Genomic DNA, 15,946 nt, shown 5'->3' with positions numbered 1-15,946 from the left:
CGGGGTGTTTGGGAGATAATTGGTGCTACCAGACGTCGATTGATAAGAAAGCTCTTACCTAATTCAAGTTTATCTGGTAAAAGATCAAAGTTATTAACCATCTGAATATATCAAAGCATACTGCAACATTTCTCGGGCACAATACCTGACGTATGCTATATCAAACACTCGGTTTCTTATTGGTGAAAGGTCTAGAACAACCTCGGGAATGTCTAGGGCTATTCGCCAGGAACCAGGACATGATCAGACCTGGGTAAGGGGCGAAAAGGGCTTGCAGCGTGGCTTGTCGCACAACAGGTGGGAAAAAAACGATTACAAGCGATGGGATGCATTAAGCGAAACAAGGTTAACAAGGGCAATGCGGCGTAAGCCAATACTCTCTCTACCCGTATTGACTATATGCAGTAAAGCGTGCAGAAAGCGTGGCGGTTACACATGTATCTGAGCACCGAACCACCTTTTTTGCGGGGCCTGGGGGGGCTAAAAGGACCCGGGGAAGCCGTGGCTCATATTCATCGTGGCTCTTCTGACCCTTGATTTGTTCTTCAACTTTGACATCCCACTCTCATAGTCTTAGTCTAGTCCAACTTGCATCAACTTATGACAAAACTTTTCTGATTTCTCAAATCTCCGAGCTCTCTAAAGTCCCGTTAAGCTCCTGGAAACCACATTTGAATCGAACTACCGCAACATGCTCCCGCCCATGCATTAGGTACACCGTACAGGCGCCCCTTCATCCCTTTCACCGCGCCCTCTGCCGCCATCTTTTCCCCGTCTCCCCTGCCTCGGATCCCCATTTCCAGGATGGGCGCCGCGAATGCAGCACGCCCGATCAATTTTAGGGCTGGTGTACCTGGTAGCTTGGTCATTTGCCCTACCGCATCTGGACTGGGCAAGCCCCTTAGCCCGGACTGACATCACCATTATCGTACTGGTGCCTTTGTTCGGCGGATGAGAACGTGGCTTCGCAACTAGGTTTGCAAAAGCTTCTTGATCTCATCGTATACTTTGTACTAGGTCAAAGTAGGTAGGTAGGTACATGCTGAGTACCGTGACCTGCGTGACTCTCCACGACATCAGCTTTCGTGATCATCCCAGTTAAAATTTATATTATATATCAAGTACGATTATCTCACCCCCCTAGTAGGTGGTGAAGACTATTTTCCTAAGCTTAGCAAACACATTTTCCCCGTCCGTTTGTAGTAAGCAATTTAATCTTCAACAGCTATGCCATCTGTTGTCGAATCTCCGTATGAGCCTCAACTCCCCACTTCGCAGTCTAAGTTGGAAAAGGGGGCCGGTAAGACCGCGGAACGACCATCCGATATTGATATTATCGACATTCGGCGGTCTTCGGTCGAAATAAACCTCAAAGAAGAGATCCACAGACTACTTCGTCCCCCAGAAGGTCCTCGGAGACTGCCGACGCTGCTCCTCTATGATAAGACGGGCCTGCAGCTGTTTGAGGAGGTAAGAGAAAATACAACTCCTGCCTGTATGTCATTATGCTGACCTATATCTCAGATCACATATTTAGATGAGTACTATCTGACCAATCATGAGATCCAAGTACTGCGCCGTTCGGCCGCGGGTATTGCTAAGGCAATCCCATCCGGAGCCCTTGTTCTCGAGCTAGGTAGCGGGTGAGTGATAGCACCACCCTTTGCACCTAAGGGGTAGTTTATTGATTTTCCCGTCTCCCGGCTAGCAACTTGAGGAAGGTGTCTCTGGTACTTCGAGCCCTCGAAGATGCCGGCAAGAAGATCGACTACTATGCTCTTGATTTGTCAGAAGATGAGCTGTCAAGGACTCTAGCTCAGCTTCCGACCTTTCGTCACGTCCGATGTCACGGGCTCCTGGGAACGTACGATGATGGCCGCGAATGGCTAAAGAGGCCGCAGATCGCTTCCAAGCGCAAGTGTGTCTTGTCCCTGGGGTCTAGCATCGGTACGAACTCGAATTTGTTCTGATACCAAATCAGACTTTTGGAAATTGACCAGCCTAAATAGGTAACTTCCACCGGGACGAAGCAGCCTCATTCTTGAAGGGGTTCGCCGATGTTCTCCAGCCTGCGGATGGCTTTCTGATTGGATTGGACTCCTGCACCGATCCTTCCAAGGTCTAGTAAGTGATGGAACGCCCCGTTGCGTCCTCCTTTAATGATATCAGGCTGCTGACGCCCAACCGAAGCCACGCATACAACGGTTAGTATTATCGAAATTTATGTTGACTCGAATTCTGCTGAACTCTGTACGCCGCTTCTAAGATCAGTTCGGCGTCACACATAGGTCAGTTGCCAATGACGCCATACATACGTCCATCCGGCCCTTCATCGTTGTGCTGACTGGTCAAGGTTCATCTTGAATGGGCTTGTCCATGCGAATGAAATTCTTGGACACGAGGCATTTGACCTGAATGACTGGCAGGTTATCGGCGAATACGTATATGACAACGAAGGGGGGCGCCACCAAGCATTCTATTCGCCCCTCCGCGATACTGTCGTGCTAGGAGAAACCATCAAAGCTCACGAACGTGTTCAGGTCGAACAGAGCCTGAAGTACTCGAAAGCAGGTTGCAGTAATCTTTGGAGGTCAGCGGGCATGATCGAGGCTGATCGTTGGATGACCAATGATGAAGACTACGGTGAGTGGTCCACGAATATTTGTCCAACCCGAGGATATGGGGTTCGTCCTACATCCGCAACGTCCCGTTCCGCGAATTAGCTAGGGGTCTTCTCCACGTTTTATGAGACCCTGCAGCACGCGGCCCACGTGAGGCCAGTCAGGAGACCCTGACGTCTTTGAGGCGTGCCTGTAATATTCTTACGTCCCTCAGCCGTAGCTTTTAAATGCGGGGCGGCCCTATGCCTTCCCTGGGTTCTTGAGTGGAATGTCAGACCGGGTAACTGACATACTGCAGGACTTCATCTTCTAACCAAGCCGAACATGTCTTTCAGCCCCATTCCTTTGGAATATGCTCGCTCTCACGTCCCATCAATCAGCGACTTCGAAAGTCTATGGGCTGTGTGGGACATTGTGACTAGGCGAATGTTACCTGACGAGGAGCTGTTAGAAAAGCCCATCAAACTTCGAAACGCTTGCGTTTTCTACCTTGGTCATATTCCTACGTTCTTGGATATACAGTTGACGAAAACGACCAAGAATCCCCTCACGGAGCCGGCATTCTACTCCTCCATCTTTGAAAGGGGAATAGACCCAGACGTTGATAACCCCGAGCTCTGTCATCAACATTCAGAAGTTCCGGACGAATGGCCACCCCTGGAGGACATCCTGGAGTATCAGGAGAGAGTAAGGGACAGGTTGAAAAGCCTTTATTCTGTAGGATTGGAGAACATCCCCAGAAATGTCGGGAGGGCCATCTGGGTTGGCTTCGAGCATGAGATCATGCACTTGGAAACCCTGCTATACATGATGCTACAAAGTGACAAAACTCTCCCACCGCCTCTTACAAAACGTCCAAATTTTGAGGCTCTAGCTCAGGAGGCTTATGCTTCAAGAGTAGGCAATGACTGGTTTGACATACCAGAGCAGGATATTACAATAGGACTCGACGACCCAGATGACGTGCTGGATTCGAACAAGCACTTTGGATGGTTAGTTCACACTAAGGTGTCGTGGCTACAAGTTACTAAGGCACATACAGGGACAACGAGAAGCCATCCAGGCGTGTGCACGTTCACAAATTCCAAGCCAAGGGAAGGCCCATTACTAACGAGGAGGTGAGCTTGATCGTTAGCCCAAGATATGACAGCTCTAATCCTTCTTAGTATGCGCTATACATGTACAATACGAAATCCACAAAGATCCCTGCTTCCTGGGCTAACGAGGACCTGGACCATGCCAATGGCACTAACGGACATGTAAATGGGAAAGTGAACGGTCATACGAATGGCCATACCAACGGAGCCAATGGTGAACAAGCTGTCCCCTCCTCATTTATGGAAGGCAAGGCAGTGCGCACTGTCTACGGATTAGTACCACTAAAATATGCGCTCGACTGGCCGGTCTTTGCTTCGTATGACGAGCTCACAGGCTGTGCCACATGGCTAGGAGGCCGGATCCCTACGTTTGAGGAAGCCCAAAGCATATACACTTACGTTGATAGCATGAAGAGGAAGGATGAAGCAGAGCGCAAACTAGGAAAGACTGTGCCAGCGGTCAATGCGTGAGTTTCCCCATAGCAGTTAAGCACAACAGTCAGGCTAACGTTAGGGAATAATCAGCCATCTAGTTAACGATGGCGTGGAGGAAACCCCACCATCTGACGCTTCTCTTGTCGAGGATGGCTTGTCTCAAAATGACGACGAGCTGTTCATCGACCTCACCGACGCCAATGTTGGTTTCCACCATTGGCACCCCGTGGCCGTGACTACTCATGGCAATCGTCTAGCAGGTCGGGCTGAGATGGGAGGCGTATGGGAATGGACTAGCACCACACTCAGGCCGCACGAAGGCTTCAAGCCCCTGGCATTATACCCGGGGTACACCGGTATGACGGCTTCCTTCCCCATCTGATAGGAAAGAACATGCTAAACATCAATACTATAGCCGACTTTTTTGATGAGAAACATAACATTGTTCTCGGCGGCTCCTGGGCCACGCACCCTCGTATTGCGGGGAGAAAGACCTTGTTTGTTCACCCATTTCCTAACTCACAAGCCTCACGAAATTCGAATGATCTTCATAACAAGCATTTACTAACGAACGCATCCGTTAGTGTAAACTGGTACCAACGCAACTATCTATATGCGTGGGTGGGCGCCAGGCTCGTTCGCGATCTATAGGGAATTATCAGATCAACTAATAAGCTATCGCTACACGTACTCGTCATCCACAGGCTTTTCTTATCTAGGCCCCTTCGTTTCAGCGATATTGTAAGCATTACCGGCGATGCCTATATAATCCTAGGACCTGGATCCAGTTCTCAACAACTGGTAAATCAGTCCAATGTATCTACATCGACTCGGCTTCAAATTCCGTGGCAAATTCAACATTTGTTCGGTCATGAGGCTAGCTCGCTGTCTTTTCACAAAAGTCCTCTCGTTTCAGGAATGCGGGAAAAAAGGAACGCATTTTAGAGTATGGGAAAAAGGGATAGGTATCGTGGTGTATTCTCACAAAATTTATCCTGCATTTACCGGTGTATCTAGAATAAGAAAGGCTGCTCACTCGCTTGACGATACGAATATCTTTATCATGGTTATGATCTCAAAGCATTTATGAATATATTCATTCTGCCCATACACGTGGGTACGCCCAAATTTTGTTGTGCGAATTTTCGGTGATGCTGGTATCTAGGTATATGTCATCTAAGATATCTAAACTCCCAACCTAGGTGTTTCTATCACACCTTCTATGATACCGCTTATCGGGTTTTTGGACGCCGTTGGAATACCTATGTCAAGAGGGTATAGTCATGCTCATCCCCAAGAAAGCTTCCATTATCTAGTTCCTACGGCCAACCTGCAAAGGACACTATTTCTCCCAGCGCCTGTCAGGATTCTACTAGGTTCCAGACTGTGTAGGTAATAATTCCCTCTTATTGAACTTCGTAGGGCAGTCAGTATGACTTTTCACCACCAAAGCTATGTAGAGAATCGTGTCTCACCATACATTAAGCATGTATGTATGTCAGAGGGATATGAAGCATGTGTGAGTATGGGTATGGGTATGGGTGTAGGTGTGAGTGTGGTCCGAAGACAGAACCACGAGGCATTTATCTCGTCATCTCAGCGACGCTTCAGTACATCAGATCAATAACCATCTTGGCTACATCCGAAGGCGTAAGGACGCCGTTATCCGAGAGAATGGAAGTGATGAATTCGGGTGGCTGTATCAGGAGTGTTAGCAAGAGAACAACTATATATACCATAATTCAAATATTCATAATCCACCATCTTTCATTAAAAACATACCGTATAATCGACCGGGTCATCGATAGGCCGCGCCGTAGTCTTATCCTCGCTCTCCTCGTCCTGCTCGCGGGCGTGGAAGTCGAAGATCTGCTGGTCGAAGCCGAGGTCGAACTGGTCGATGGGGAAGGTCTTGCCGAACTTGTGCTGCTCGGCGGCGACGAAGAACTCCTTGCGGCGCGCCTTGGCGAGGAGGGCCAGCTGGTACGTGCCCATGCGGGAGATGACGCCGCCGTTGGCGGTGACGGCCTCAGCGCCGACGAGCACGACGCTGACCTTGCTCATGGCGTAGGCGGCGGCGGACTCGGGGATGGTGGCGACCTGGACGCCCTTCTCGCGCAGGGCGGCGACGACGCGCAGGCTCTCGGCGCGGCGGGCCTCGTTGACGACGTGGATGACTTTAAAGCGGCGGCGCGGGTCGCCGACGTTGGGCAAGGGCTCGGCGGCGCGCGCGAGCAGGGTGCGGACGACGCGCGAGCCGCCGTGGGTGAGGATGACGGCGCCGTCGCGGACGTACTCGCGGGCGAGGGCGGCGATCTGCTCGCGGGCCTGCTTGGCGCGGGAGGCGAAGAGGCGGCCGTTGCGCATGAGGTGCTGGCGCACGACCTCGAAGTTCTCGTGACTGCTAGTCTCCTTGCCGTCGGGGCCGGGCTGCTTGAGCGAGCTGACGAGGTACTGCTGGAACAGGTCGGTGCCGTGCGTCAGGGCGACCGGGTTGCGCACCGCGGCGCGCAGCTTGGCCGATTGCGTCTTGATGAGGTCCATAGTCTCAAAGACGGTCTTGGCCGACGATTGGGACAGGCACTCGATCAGCGCCTCGATCGCGGCTACCGGCATCGTGAGGTCCGGGTCGTCGTGCAGGAGCTTCGTGTACGCGCTTACGATGCTGCGGGTGGGTTGGGGTTAGCTGGGTGCTGTTTTTGGAGGGTTTGGAGGGGTATTTGAAAGGGGACTTGGGACTTGGAGAGGATGGGTGGGCGAGGAGAGATCTGGGGACTTACTCGAAGGACTCGAGGTCCGGATTATCGCGAATGGGGAGCTCACGCTCGGTTTGCGTTATGGCCGCCATGGTTTGCGGTTTGCGGTTTGGTGGTTAGGAGGGAAAGAAAAGGAAAGGAAGCTCTGCTGCAGAGAAGCTTGGGATTGCTTTGAACTGGATAGGCTAGAGGTTACCGAAGCTGTCGAAGTCGAATCAGACGATGATTTCGCTTATATTGTATTAAATGAAGTAGTGTGTACTAGTTTAGATAGCTTAAGAGAACGATATTCAAAATAAGATACTCGGCGATCAATAGAGTAGAAAGCTTCGGTCGTAAACTTTATGCGCAAATGTTAAGGTGGGTGAGTCAAATGGCGGGGCACGTAACTTTCCTAGGTACATGTACCTCGTAGACGAAAATCGATCTGCAGGTGCGGCTAATTGCATGGATATTTTCTCCACTTTTAACATCTGAACCCTAGAAGGTACATCCGTATATTCAGGGGTCTTTAAGGACTTCCAGCTTCTGTTCTTTAGCACAACTTTTTTTTTCACATTGATCCAATTAATAAGTATCATATATTATGCTGATTTTCAAGTGAAAGTCGTCGAGCTATCCTCCTGAATTATATCAGTATCTAGGTATACAGCAGACTCAGCTATTCTGCTATGAGTTCATCGTTGACGGGTATCTACATAGGTACCTAGGTAGGTGCTTATCCCATCGTCTACTGGTGCTCTCTTTCCCTGGTGTTGGTCATATCTCCATGGTGAGATAATGACAGAAAGGTCTATGGAAGTTGATCCTAATATATAGGGAAGAGCCTGTCTTTACTCAAGTGGCTCCTCCATATCCAACAACGTCAAAGAAGAGTCAAGTGCGAGAAAGAGGGTACAGCTATTCAATCCCCTTCTGTCCCTTCTACATCTACTCGGATTTCGAGACTTATATCTTCGAGCAAACTTGTCAACATCATCAACTGGTCTCTTATTTCTCGAATCCAATTCACCTTGATACTCGCATACCACCATCACAATGGTTAAAATACAGATTATGTCGGAACTCTAGTTGGGTGAGGACCTTACCTATAATAAAATTGACATCGTCCCAAAAGCTCCGTATCTAGCTCTATTAGGGAACATTGGCTGCTTCAAATGCAAGCATCCTTCGCCATTAATAGGGTTTCTGGAGCGCCAACTTGAGTCCTTCAAGGCAGTTTTCTTCGTTCTCGGCACGGATGAGCAGCTCGTAACGCCTATAGACGAAGCCCGGCGACAACTCAATAGATTGGCCCTAACAACCGACAAGAGAATCCTCAGAAACCCCGATCCGCCTATAGGGAAGTTCATTTTCCTCGATGATACGCGCTACGATATGCCAGACGAGAAGATCACCATACTTGGATATGCCCTCTTCCAACTCGAGCCTGTAATTGGAGAACCAAGTTTCATGGCTCAGCATCCCAAGGGCTACTCTTCCTTATCAGCCGAGGTCAAAGCTATCAAGCAGGAAGACCCCACCCGTGCCGTGATCATACTCACCCACCTGTTCCCAGACCGAGCGTATCGTGCGAACGATCCGACCTTAGGCCCTTTGGAGTCGAGCAACGTGAAGTTGTGGGCGTTCGGCAATAGTCAATGCAATTTTGACTATGAGGAAATGCCTGGCAAGCGTGTCTTCTGCAACCAAAGGAGACGGATTAAACGCCTATTTCCGGATTTTGATATGGGACGAGTCGTTGAAGTTACCCCGCCCATTGAAAAGCGATTGCCTGCTCTGGAAGATCTTAGTCCAAGTAAAAATGCGACAACTGGCGCCCCTAAACGACATAAACTTCCCGATCGCAGACCTCGGACCCCACGGACCCCACGGACCCCAAGGAAGAATATTGGGAATAAAGAATCGCCAGGTTCATGAACCGAGGGGCCCGGTTGCCTTTGCGTTGGTGTCCTTTGCTATTTATAATTAGGTTACGGGTGCGGAATAGGAGAGGACATGAAGTAGAGAAGAATATCTAGGACTAGGACATCCTAAAGGCAATTCTCAAGTTGCAGTTTGGTTGACGGACCTCTAGGGGTTTGATAGGAAACAGCCTTTTCTAGGCACATCGAAGAAGTGTTACGTATTTCGTACATAGACTGTTGTTTCAGCAAGGGAACCTGTATGCATGCGTAGGAAGATCGATGGCCATTCTAATGCTGTGAACGGTACTGGTTGCGAAGGTCAAATAAACTTATTACTTCTCCATAAATCAAAAGCAAGTTGACGATCCACGCAATCTCAAGAGCAACGAATATGACTGGTCAATCTAGTAACGCGCAGGCCATCTGACCTTGTTTTTGGAAAGCCTCATGTACCTGCTATTGGTTTGCAGGGAAGTGCCGTTGACTTCAAGACAAAGTAAAACGATAACGAAATGAGGCTTGCAGGCGGTGAAGGCTTAGATCTCAGCAAACATTTACTCCTACTCAATATTTGCCGATGGGCTATGACGAAGGTGAAGTTCAATATTTATATCATTATCATTATGCTGATTTCGCGGTATCTTTCTTAAGAATACCCTATAAACCTACAACATGACGTCTTTTCGTGTCATGGATTTAACTAAAGCCTGATATTTATATTAGGCATAAGAGAAAGCCGTTCCATGCTCCCTCTATGAGTGATGCGTATGATCGTAATGTGGGTGGTCATGGTGTGTATGCTCGTGGTGTGTATGATGTGTGACCTTCGACTTCAACACAAGGGGAGGCAAGACGGGCTGTTCGTAGAATTCCTCCTTCGTATCGCTGACCGTGTAGGTAGACCCGACCTCGTAGAAAAATGATTCCTTGACTTCGGAAAGTAGTCGGCAGAGAACCATTATATCTCCCGATGGATCGACTAGTCCTATATCTTCGTGGTCGTCGTGGTCTTCATAGATGTGCTCTTCCGCCGGTGCGTCTGCGTCCAGGACCAGGTAGACCTCTTTCACCTTGGGGAAACTGTGCATCAGGGCATATTTGTTGTACGTCTCCCATGGGCGTCTAATGTCAGGGTTGACATAATCGATAGCCAGGTTGACAGTGTCGTCGGTATCCAGGACAAGCTCCGAGAATGATCTTATGGCGTCGTCATAGCCCATATAAGGTGGTCGAGGTAGGTAGAGGGTGTCTATTTCTGGGCAGAAGTAAATCCTGGGTTCGTGGGTTTTGGTGCCAAATGATTTTTTATATATCGTCAATGCTTCGAACCGCGACTCTCGGCATGCATGAAGGGTGGCCGGTGGTACCGTGGTTGACGCACACCGGTCTTCTTGGTCGTCGTACAAGACCTCGACGACCCGAGGGTGGCAGGTATGTCGCCATATCTGAAGCCTCAACTCTGTAGGCAACAGGGAGAAAAGAGTAAAGGAGTCTAAGTCCGACATTGTGGTCATAAAGCTCACGAGACACACGAAGGGGACGGGAGAGAACAATGGAATTGAAGACGACGACGGCTGCGACGACGCCACAAGGAGACGACTACGAGATCGGGACTACCTACAGTACGGGATCCGAGAGAGTGAAGTTACTGAACTTGAATGATGGGCAGGCTGAGTAAGGTATATATGTATACGAATGGCTAAGGCCAAGGACCCTCGTGACAAGGAAGGCGGTCTCTCATCAGGGAGAGAGCCCACTTACACGGGGCCGCGAACTAAAGTAGTAAAGAAAGTGTACGTATAGAGAAGGGATGGTCCCTGTTTGTCTTTGTGTAGCACTTGTAGCACTTGGTATTTTTTTCGCGAAGCGTTTTCGCGGGTACGGTCGTGACACTTGATCTGGATTGGGCCACAGGGGCCATGTAGTCTGCCAAGGACGACGATCGTCCGGGCCCTACACCTTTGGCCGCCAAGCTTGAAGATCGAATGAATTCTCCTATCGGGCTGGAGACTAAGAGGCCACACGCACATACCCCAAGGCTCCAGACTTTGGAGACTCCAAGGACGGGTGGAATAGGATAGGCCAGATTAGGGCGAGGCCAAGTGAGGCAGCTCACTTAAGCTCCATTTCTCCTTGGGGATACTTGGGGACGACATGTATTGTACCTGGGGGACGGGGTTGTATGGAGATATCGGGATGACGCAAAAAAATATAAGCGATTAGTGTATTCTCATCCAAGTATTTGCCGAAATGCGGGTGTGAGTGCGGGCAAGATGCGAATATGAATAGGGATGAATATAGCCGCGGCGAATCCTCGAAGGTCAAGTTGAAGGAAGCGAAACGACACGATACCACACGAAGGTTGTCGTTAGATTGTCGACGCCCAAGTAGTGACCAGATACGCGTCTCCAATGCGCCAATGCTTCAATGGCTGATAGTAGTGTAAGTATGTACTTACACACAACACGTATTGTACGTACCTATATGAATAAAATACGTATTATGAATATACGTACCGATGATGACTGTGGATATTGTATGGAGTTGAAGTTTTTTTTTTCTTCGGTGTTTTGAACTGTCATAAGACGCCGATTCAAGAAGTCGAGAAGAATGAAAAAGGCTAGAACCGTCTTATTTTACGCCGTAGCGTTTCATTATCCCATTCGACAGAGAAAAAGTCGGGTGGGTTGGACCCGAATCCCCTTCTATTAATGTAAGTAATCGTATGATTTTGGTATTTATGGATGAGTCTGGTGGCAGGTCGATGGAGGAGTTTTGCTAAACTCGATTTTTCAGAGCCGCGTCGTTGGATACCTAGTTAATGCCCGAACGTTCCCGAATTCGGAACTGCTTACAGGGCTTGTCAGGCCACTTCCCACTGTTTTTTTCTGTCCTTTTTTTTCCCAGGTTGCACTTACAGTAGGTAATCCCCCCCGCGACTACCTATAAGTGGAGCGCAAGGCTCCTGAAAAGGGCTGAGTGGGCGCTAACGCCATCTTTACTAAGGGTGCCTATTACCGGCATTAGAAATTGAACCTTGGAAGTTTCGTTACTGCCCAATGACCTCCTAAGTTTAAGCTTGTGATAATGGAAGTTAGAGATCCTAGTCTTGTGACACACGAAAACCTGAAAACTCAATTCTTTTCCTTTTTCTTTTCTCCCCAGACGAAGCGCACTTGCTGAAGTGTTGACAATATCAGATCATATTCAGTCATATAATACATCATTTACCAAAGTGTGTCTCACTGTGTCAAATAACAACTTGGTATTAATGAAAATCCGTAAAATATCACAGGCTAGCAAATAGCAAATTACACACGGACCACTCATGTTCATTACCTAGACCAAGTTCTACGGCCTAAAAATAACCAGAGCCTTCTCAGCAGTGGACGTTTAATGCATGAAAAATGAAAAAGAATATTGGAAAAAACTTCACCAACAGCCTCAACATCTTAATTAACTTCCTTATGCAGTCTCATGCGCATCACTCCACTTACTAGGAGCAGGGACCTGTGAACCTTGTCGCATTACTAAACCCCTATGACGTAGAGACTCAGATCGGTACCTAACCCAGTAAATAATTTGTACTACAGACGACTTCATGCTGAGAAAGATGGCTGCAATAGCCTCCCAGTCTTCGCCAGCTCTTACCTTTGAGCTCATTGCGAGGTGCTCTGTGAGTCAATATAAACACATATATTTACAGCAATATGATATACTCTCGAGGATTCTCTAATCATCATATCAGACGACTCGAGCGAGAGCTTCAACCCTGACTCTCCCTCATGGACCAGTCCAACTTCCTATGTTCATGCCCGTGGCGACGCAGGCGTCGTTGAAAGGCCTGACACCAGAACAGTTGGAAGAAACAGGGTGTCGTCTATGTCTAAACAACACATATCACCTAGGCCTAAAGCCAGGGCAAGATGTTCTCGCCGCAATAGGAGGAGCTCACAAACTCCAAGGATGGAACCACAATATCCTCACGGATAGCGGAGGGTACAACTATACCAGGCCGTACTTTGCGATCGAAAGGAGACTGACTAGACTCAAATAGCTTCCAGATGGTCAGCCTCCTCAAGCTAGCCAACATCACCGAAGAGGGGGTCCGGTTTCTGAGCCCCCACGACGGCACCCCCATGCTGCTGACGCCAGAGCACTCGATCTCGCTTCAGAACACGATCGGCAGCGACATCATCATGCAGCTCGACGACGTGCTCGTGACGACGTCGCCCGACGCGGCACGCATGCGCGAGGCCATGGAGCGCAGCGTGCGCTGGCTCGACCGGTGCGTGGCCGCGCACGCGAACCCGGGCACGCAGAACCTGTTCTGCATCATCCAGGGCGGGCTGGACCTGGAAATGCGGCGCGAGTGCTGCCGCGAGATGGTGGCGCGCGACACGCCCGGGATCGCGATCGGTGGGCTCAGCGGCGGCGAGGCCAAGGCCGACTACTGCCGCGTCGTCGGCACCTGCACGCAGCTGCTGCCCGAGCTGAAGCCGCGCTACGTCATGGGCATCGGGTACCCCGAGGATTTGGTCGTGAGCGTGGCGCTGGGCGCCGACATGTTTGACTGCGTGTGGCCGACGCGGACGGCGCGCTTCGGGAACGCGGTCACGAGGCGCGGCGTCTTGAACCTGCGCAACGCGAAGTATTCGAACGACTTCGGGCCCATAGAGGAGGGCTGCGGGTGCGCGTGCTGTCGGAAGGACGGGGGCGGGATGGGGGTCACGAGGGCGTTTGTCCATCACAATACGGCGAAGGAGACGGTGGCCGCGCATCTGCTGACTATGCATAATGTGTGGTACCAGCTGAACTTGATGAGGGAGGTTAGGCAGGCCATTATAGAGGATAGGTTCCCAAAGTTTCTGAGGCGGTTCTTTGGGGATTTGTATCCTGATAGCAGCAAATACCCTACTTGGGCAGTAGATGCGCTTAGAGACGTAGGCGTAGATTTATATGCGGAAGATACAGATTAAGTCTTTCGCTTTTGTTGTGGCTTGTGCATATGTGGAAGTAGTGGAAGTAGATTCAGCTCGCGTTATTAAGTGACATCGGGAGTAACTACGTATCTGATACTAAGATGGCCTATACTCATAACTAACTCATGATACTACCTGTACTAGCTAGAATACCCTCTTAAGGAGATTGGCATTGTGATTCCCCCGAATTGTTCAAGGGAGTTTACAGCTTTCATCCAATCTTAATAAATCCAAATATAATGTTTCTTTGGTATATCACTGATGCCCAAACAGCCAGATGTAAAGAACCAAAGCCAGCGAATTCATCGTAATCTGTTAGGTACCGACCAAGATTATGCTATCACCGGTGAATGAGCTAGGTCTCCCTTTATTGCCTAGCATTTCACATTTGTTTCTAAGACACTTATACTCGAAGATATGTTAGTAAATATAGATCGCCTTTAAATAATCTATTAGATAAATAACCTGCTTCTCCTATACATTACCATAATGACTTTCAGTAGATTCGGTGTAAGGTGTCGCAATACAATAATAGCATTGCTCATTGATATAGAGGTAATTGTCTTAACATCGAAGCCTCAGTGGCTTTGCGTTAGCTTTATCAAAGCTACGGCCGGAGTCCGTTTTCAGACCGTTCTAGAACATTTCTATCTATACCCCGGTGACTAATGTATTTCTACGAAAATATACAAGTCACAACGAAGCCAGACAAGCAGAAACGAGAGACAAAGACACGGAAGATTAGGATGCTATTTCGAGAGTTGTGAACAATGAGTGAGGGTCAGTGCGCCTAGGCTTGTAGACTGTGACTTTGCGGGGAAGTGGAGTGTGCATTGCCCCACTAAGACCTGAATTGTCGAGACTGATCCCTTCACTTTCAAGGTCGGACTTGCATATTTACATACGTCAACCCGGACCTTCCGCTGTACGGCAATCTATAATTGCGACCTTCGATCTTAATTTCATAAGTCTCAATCGTTCTCGCCCATCGGATTCCAGGTATCCGGTTATATAACATTTAAGATCGCCGTATACAACTATCACGCCCCTCTCGCCATCTTTGATCTTACCCTTAGGTTAATACTAGAGCCCACTGATACCTCAACCTTTTACATCTACCTACCGAATCCATATATCTCCTAGATCAAAAAGGAACCGGTAGCATACCAACAATCAACATGGCCACCAAAGCAATGTCAGACCTCTCCCTCAACCCCCCTAAACCCAAGTCCAAGTCCAAGAAAGCAGCAGCCCCCGTCGCCGACTCCTGGGAAGACGAAGACGTCTCCGACCCAGAACCAGAACTAGAGGCAGAAGAGTCCACATTATCCCCGCCCCTAGAAAAAACCAGCAGCAAAGTCAGCGAGTCCGGGTTCGCGGCGCCCCCGCCGACGCCCGCCTCGCCGTCCTACAGCGGGACCGGGGTGCCTCCCTGGCAGTCCACATCTATCTCTAGCCCCAACCCCAACTCCGTCTCCGCCTCCGCCGTATCCCCCCAATCCAGCTTCTCGCCCCCTGCCTCGCCGGCCTCGGGAGCGGGTAGCGGAAGCGACGCGGGGCTGGGGCCGGGGCCGGGAGAGCGGCGGAGGCCGGAGAAGACGGACGCGGTGGCGCGGCGCATGATCGCGAGCGCGCTGGGGGTCAGGGCGCCGCGGCCGACGGAGGAGCAGCGGGCGTATGATCGTGCGGTTAGGGAGAAGGAGAGGAAGAGGCGCGAGGAGGAGCGCGAGGCGGAGAGAAGGAGGAAGGAGGAGGAGGATAGGGCTAAGGCGGCGATTTGGGATGATTGATTTACCTGCCCCTATGTTGGGTAGGTACCACCTAGGGAGACGGGTGGGATTTTGGTCCGTTAGGTTAATGATCGGATCGGGATCGGGATCGGGTATGAGGTCCCAGGAAACGGTATGCAGGGGCTTCTTTCTCCCTGCAGGTATCCGTTGGATAGCATGGTAGGACGGCGAATGCTCGTTTTGGAATCAGCGGGTAGCCATTATCGTGGCTGTTTCGGGGATTCGAGCGGGTAGCGACGTACATAGGTACGTATGAGAAGGTATTGAAATAAATTAAGCGATGGTATAATGGTTGGCTTGTCTTGGTTAAAAACGGTGTTGATCGGAGGCATCATAATCTAAGGGTTTGGAGGATCTC

The 15,946-nt window shown here is 49.8% G+C and overlaps 7 protein-coding genes across 7 annotated transcripts; 4 read left to right on the top strand and 3 right to left on the bottom strand.

Annotated features, from left to right (window-relative positions):
* The first annotated feature begins 535 nt into the window (after positions 1–535).
* F4807DRAFT_441963 (C-type lectin protein) lies at positions 536–5,263 on the top strand. The gene is made up of 13 exons (XM_047999427.1): positions 536–1,470; positions 1,525–1,643; positions 1,709–1,947; positions 2,010–2,124; positions 2,191–2,204; positions 2,267–2,288; positions 2,354–2,643; positions 2,920–3,613; positions 3,664–3,739; positions 3,788–4,185; positions 4,244–4,509; positions 4,569–4,650; positions 4,738–5,263. The coding sequence occupies exons 1-13, from the start codon at positions 1,228–1,230 to the stop codon at positions 4,802–4,804; spliced, it is 2,625 nt and encodes an 874-aa protein (XP_047850218.1). The 5' UTR covers positions 536–1,227; the 3' UTR covers positions 4,805–5,263.
* A 238-nt stretch (positions 5,264–5,501) lies between these two features.
* F4807DRAFT_272127 (nagb/rpia/CoA transferase-like protein) lies at positions 5,502–7,085 on the bottom strand. Its single transcript, XM_047994585.1, has 3 exons — positions 6,934–7,085; positions 5,936–6,818; positions 5,502–5,850 (listed from the first exon to the last, which is right to left on the bottom strand). Exons 1-3 carry the CDS (start codon positions 6,999–7,001, stop codon positions 5,761–5,763), a joined length of 1,041 nt encoding a protein of 346 aa, XP_047850217.1. The 5' UTR covers positions 7,002–7,085; the 3' UTR covers positions 5,502–5,760.
* A 369-nt stretch (positions 7,086–7,454) lies between these two features.
* Positions 7,455–8,382, bottom strand: F4807DRAFT_441956 (uncharacterized protein). The gene is made up of 2 exons (XM_047999426.1): positions 7,729–8,382; positions 7,455–7,619 (listed from the first exon to the last, which is right to left on the bottom strand). Exon 1 carries the CDS (start codon positions 8,259–8,261, stop codon positions 7,998–8,000), a length of 264 nt encoding a protein of 87 aa, XP_047850216.1. The 5' UTR covers positions 8,262–8,382; the 3' UTR covers positions 7,455–7,619; positions 7,729–7,997.
* F4807DRAFT_271942 (uncharacterized protein) lies at positions 8,116–9,237 on the top strand. The gene has a single exon (XM_047994583.1). The coding sequence runs from the start codon at positions 8,287–8,289 to the stop codon at positions 8,827–8,829; it is 543 nt and encodes a 180-aa protein (XP_047850215.1). The 5' UTR covers positions 8,116–8,286; the 3' UTR covers positions 8,830–9,237.
* On the bottom strand, positions 9,236–10,714 carry F4807DRAFT_271968 (uncharacterized protein). The gene has a single exon (XM_047994584.1). The coding sequence runs from the start codon at positions 10,328–10,330 to the stop codon at positions 9,569–9,571; it is 762 nt and encodes a 253-aa protein (XP_047850214.1). The 5' UTR covers positions 10,331–10,714; the 3' UTR covers positions 9,236–9,568.
* A 1,715-nt stretch (positions 10,715–12,429) lies between these two features.
* F4807DRAFT_464374 (Queuine tRNA-ribosyltransferase) lies at positions 12,430–13,795 on the top strand (the record flags this gene model as incomplete). The annotated part of the gene is made up of 3 exons (XM_048002114.1): positions 12,430–12,492; positions 12,565–12,815; positions 12,874–13,795. The coding sequence occupies 3 exons, from the start codon at positions 12,430–12,432 to the stop codon at positions 13,793–13,795; spliced, it is 1,236 nt and encodes a 411-aa protein (XP_047850213.1).
* Positions 13,796–14,894: 1,099 nt separating this feature from the next.
* On the top strand, positions 14,895–15,620 carry F4807DRAFT_271902 (uncharacterized protein). Its single transcript, XM_047994582.1, has one exon. It carries the CDS (start codon positions 14,977–14,979, stop codon positions 15,586–15,588), a length of 612 nt encoding a protein of 203 aa, XP_047850212.1. The 5' UTR covers positions 14,895–14,976; the 3' UTR covers positions 15,589–15,620.
* The last annotated feature ends 326 nt before the right edge of the window (positions 15,621–15,946 follow it).

The sequence above is a fragment of the Annulohypoxylon truncatum genome, assembly GCF_022578515.1.
Source record: "Annulohypoxylon truncatum strain CBS 140777 unplaced genomic scaffold F4807scaffold_40, whole genome shotgun sequence".
Lineage (NCBI taxonomy): Eukaryota > Fungi > Ascomycota > Sordariomycetes > Xylariales > Hypoxylaceae > Annulohypoxylon > Annulohypoxylon truncatum.
Note: the sequence above shows the minus strand (reverse complement) of the source record. Positions and strands in the feature narration are given on the sequence as shown.

Excerpts from the sequence above, each read along its gene's own strand:
- F4807DRAFT_441963 (XM_047999427.1), top strand. The coding sequence starts at position 1,228 with ATGCCATCTGTTGTCGAATCTCCGTATGAGCCTCAACTCCCCACTTCG. Across the intron at positions 1,644-1,708 it reads GTTCTCGAGCTAGGTAGCGG|CAACTTGAGGAAGGTGTCTC; the intron begins GTGAGTGATAGC and ends TCTCCCGGCTAG. Across the intron at positions 4,651-4,737 it reads ATTGCGGGGAGAAAGACCTT|TGTAAACTGGTACCAACGCA; the intron begins GTTTGTTCACCC and ends CGCATCCGTTAG.
- F4807DRAFT_271902 (XM_047994582.1), top strand. The coding sequence starts at position 14,977 with ATGGCCACCAAAGCAATGTCAGACCTCTCCCTCAACCCCCCTAAACCC.
- F4807DRAFT_271942 (XM_047994583.1), top strand. The coding sequence starts at position 8,287 with ATGCCAGACGAGAAGATCACCATACTTGGATATGCCCTCTTCCAACTC.
- F4807DRAFT_271968 (XM_047994584.1), bottom strand. The coding sequence starts at position 10,330 with ATGACCACAATGTCGGACTTAGACTCCTTTACTCTTTTCTCCCTGTTG.
- F4807DRAFT_272127 (XM_047994585.1), bottom strand. The coding sequence starts at position 7,001 with ATGGCGGCCATAACGCAAACCGAGCGTGAGCTCCCCATTCGCGATAAT. Across the intron at positions 6,819-6,933 it reads CCGGACCTCGAGTCCTTCGA|CATCGTAAGCGCGTACACGA; the intron begins GTAAGTCCCCAG and ends ACCCACCCGCAG. Across the intron at positions 5,851-5,935 it reads ATGACCCGGTCGATTATACG|CCACCCGAATTCATCACTTC; the intron begins GTATGTTTTTAA and ends CTCCTGATACAG.
- F4807DRAFT_441956 (XM_047999426.1), bottom strand. The coding sequence starts at position 8,261 with ATGAACTTCCCTATAGGCGGATCGGGGTTTCTGAGGATTCTCTTGTCG.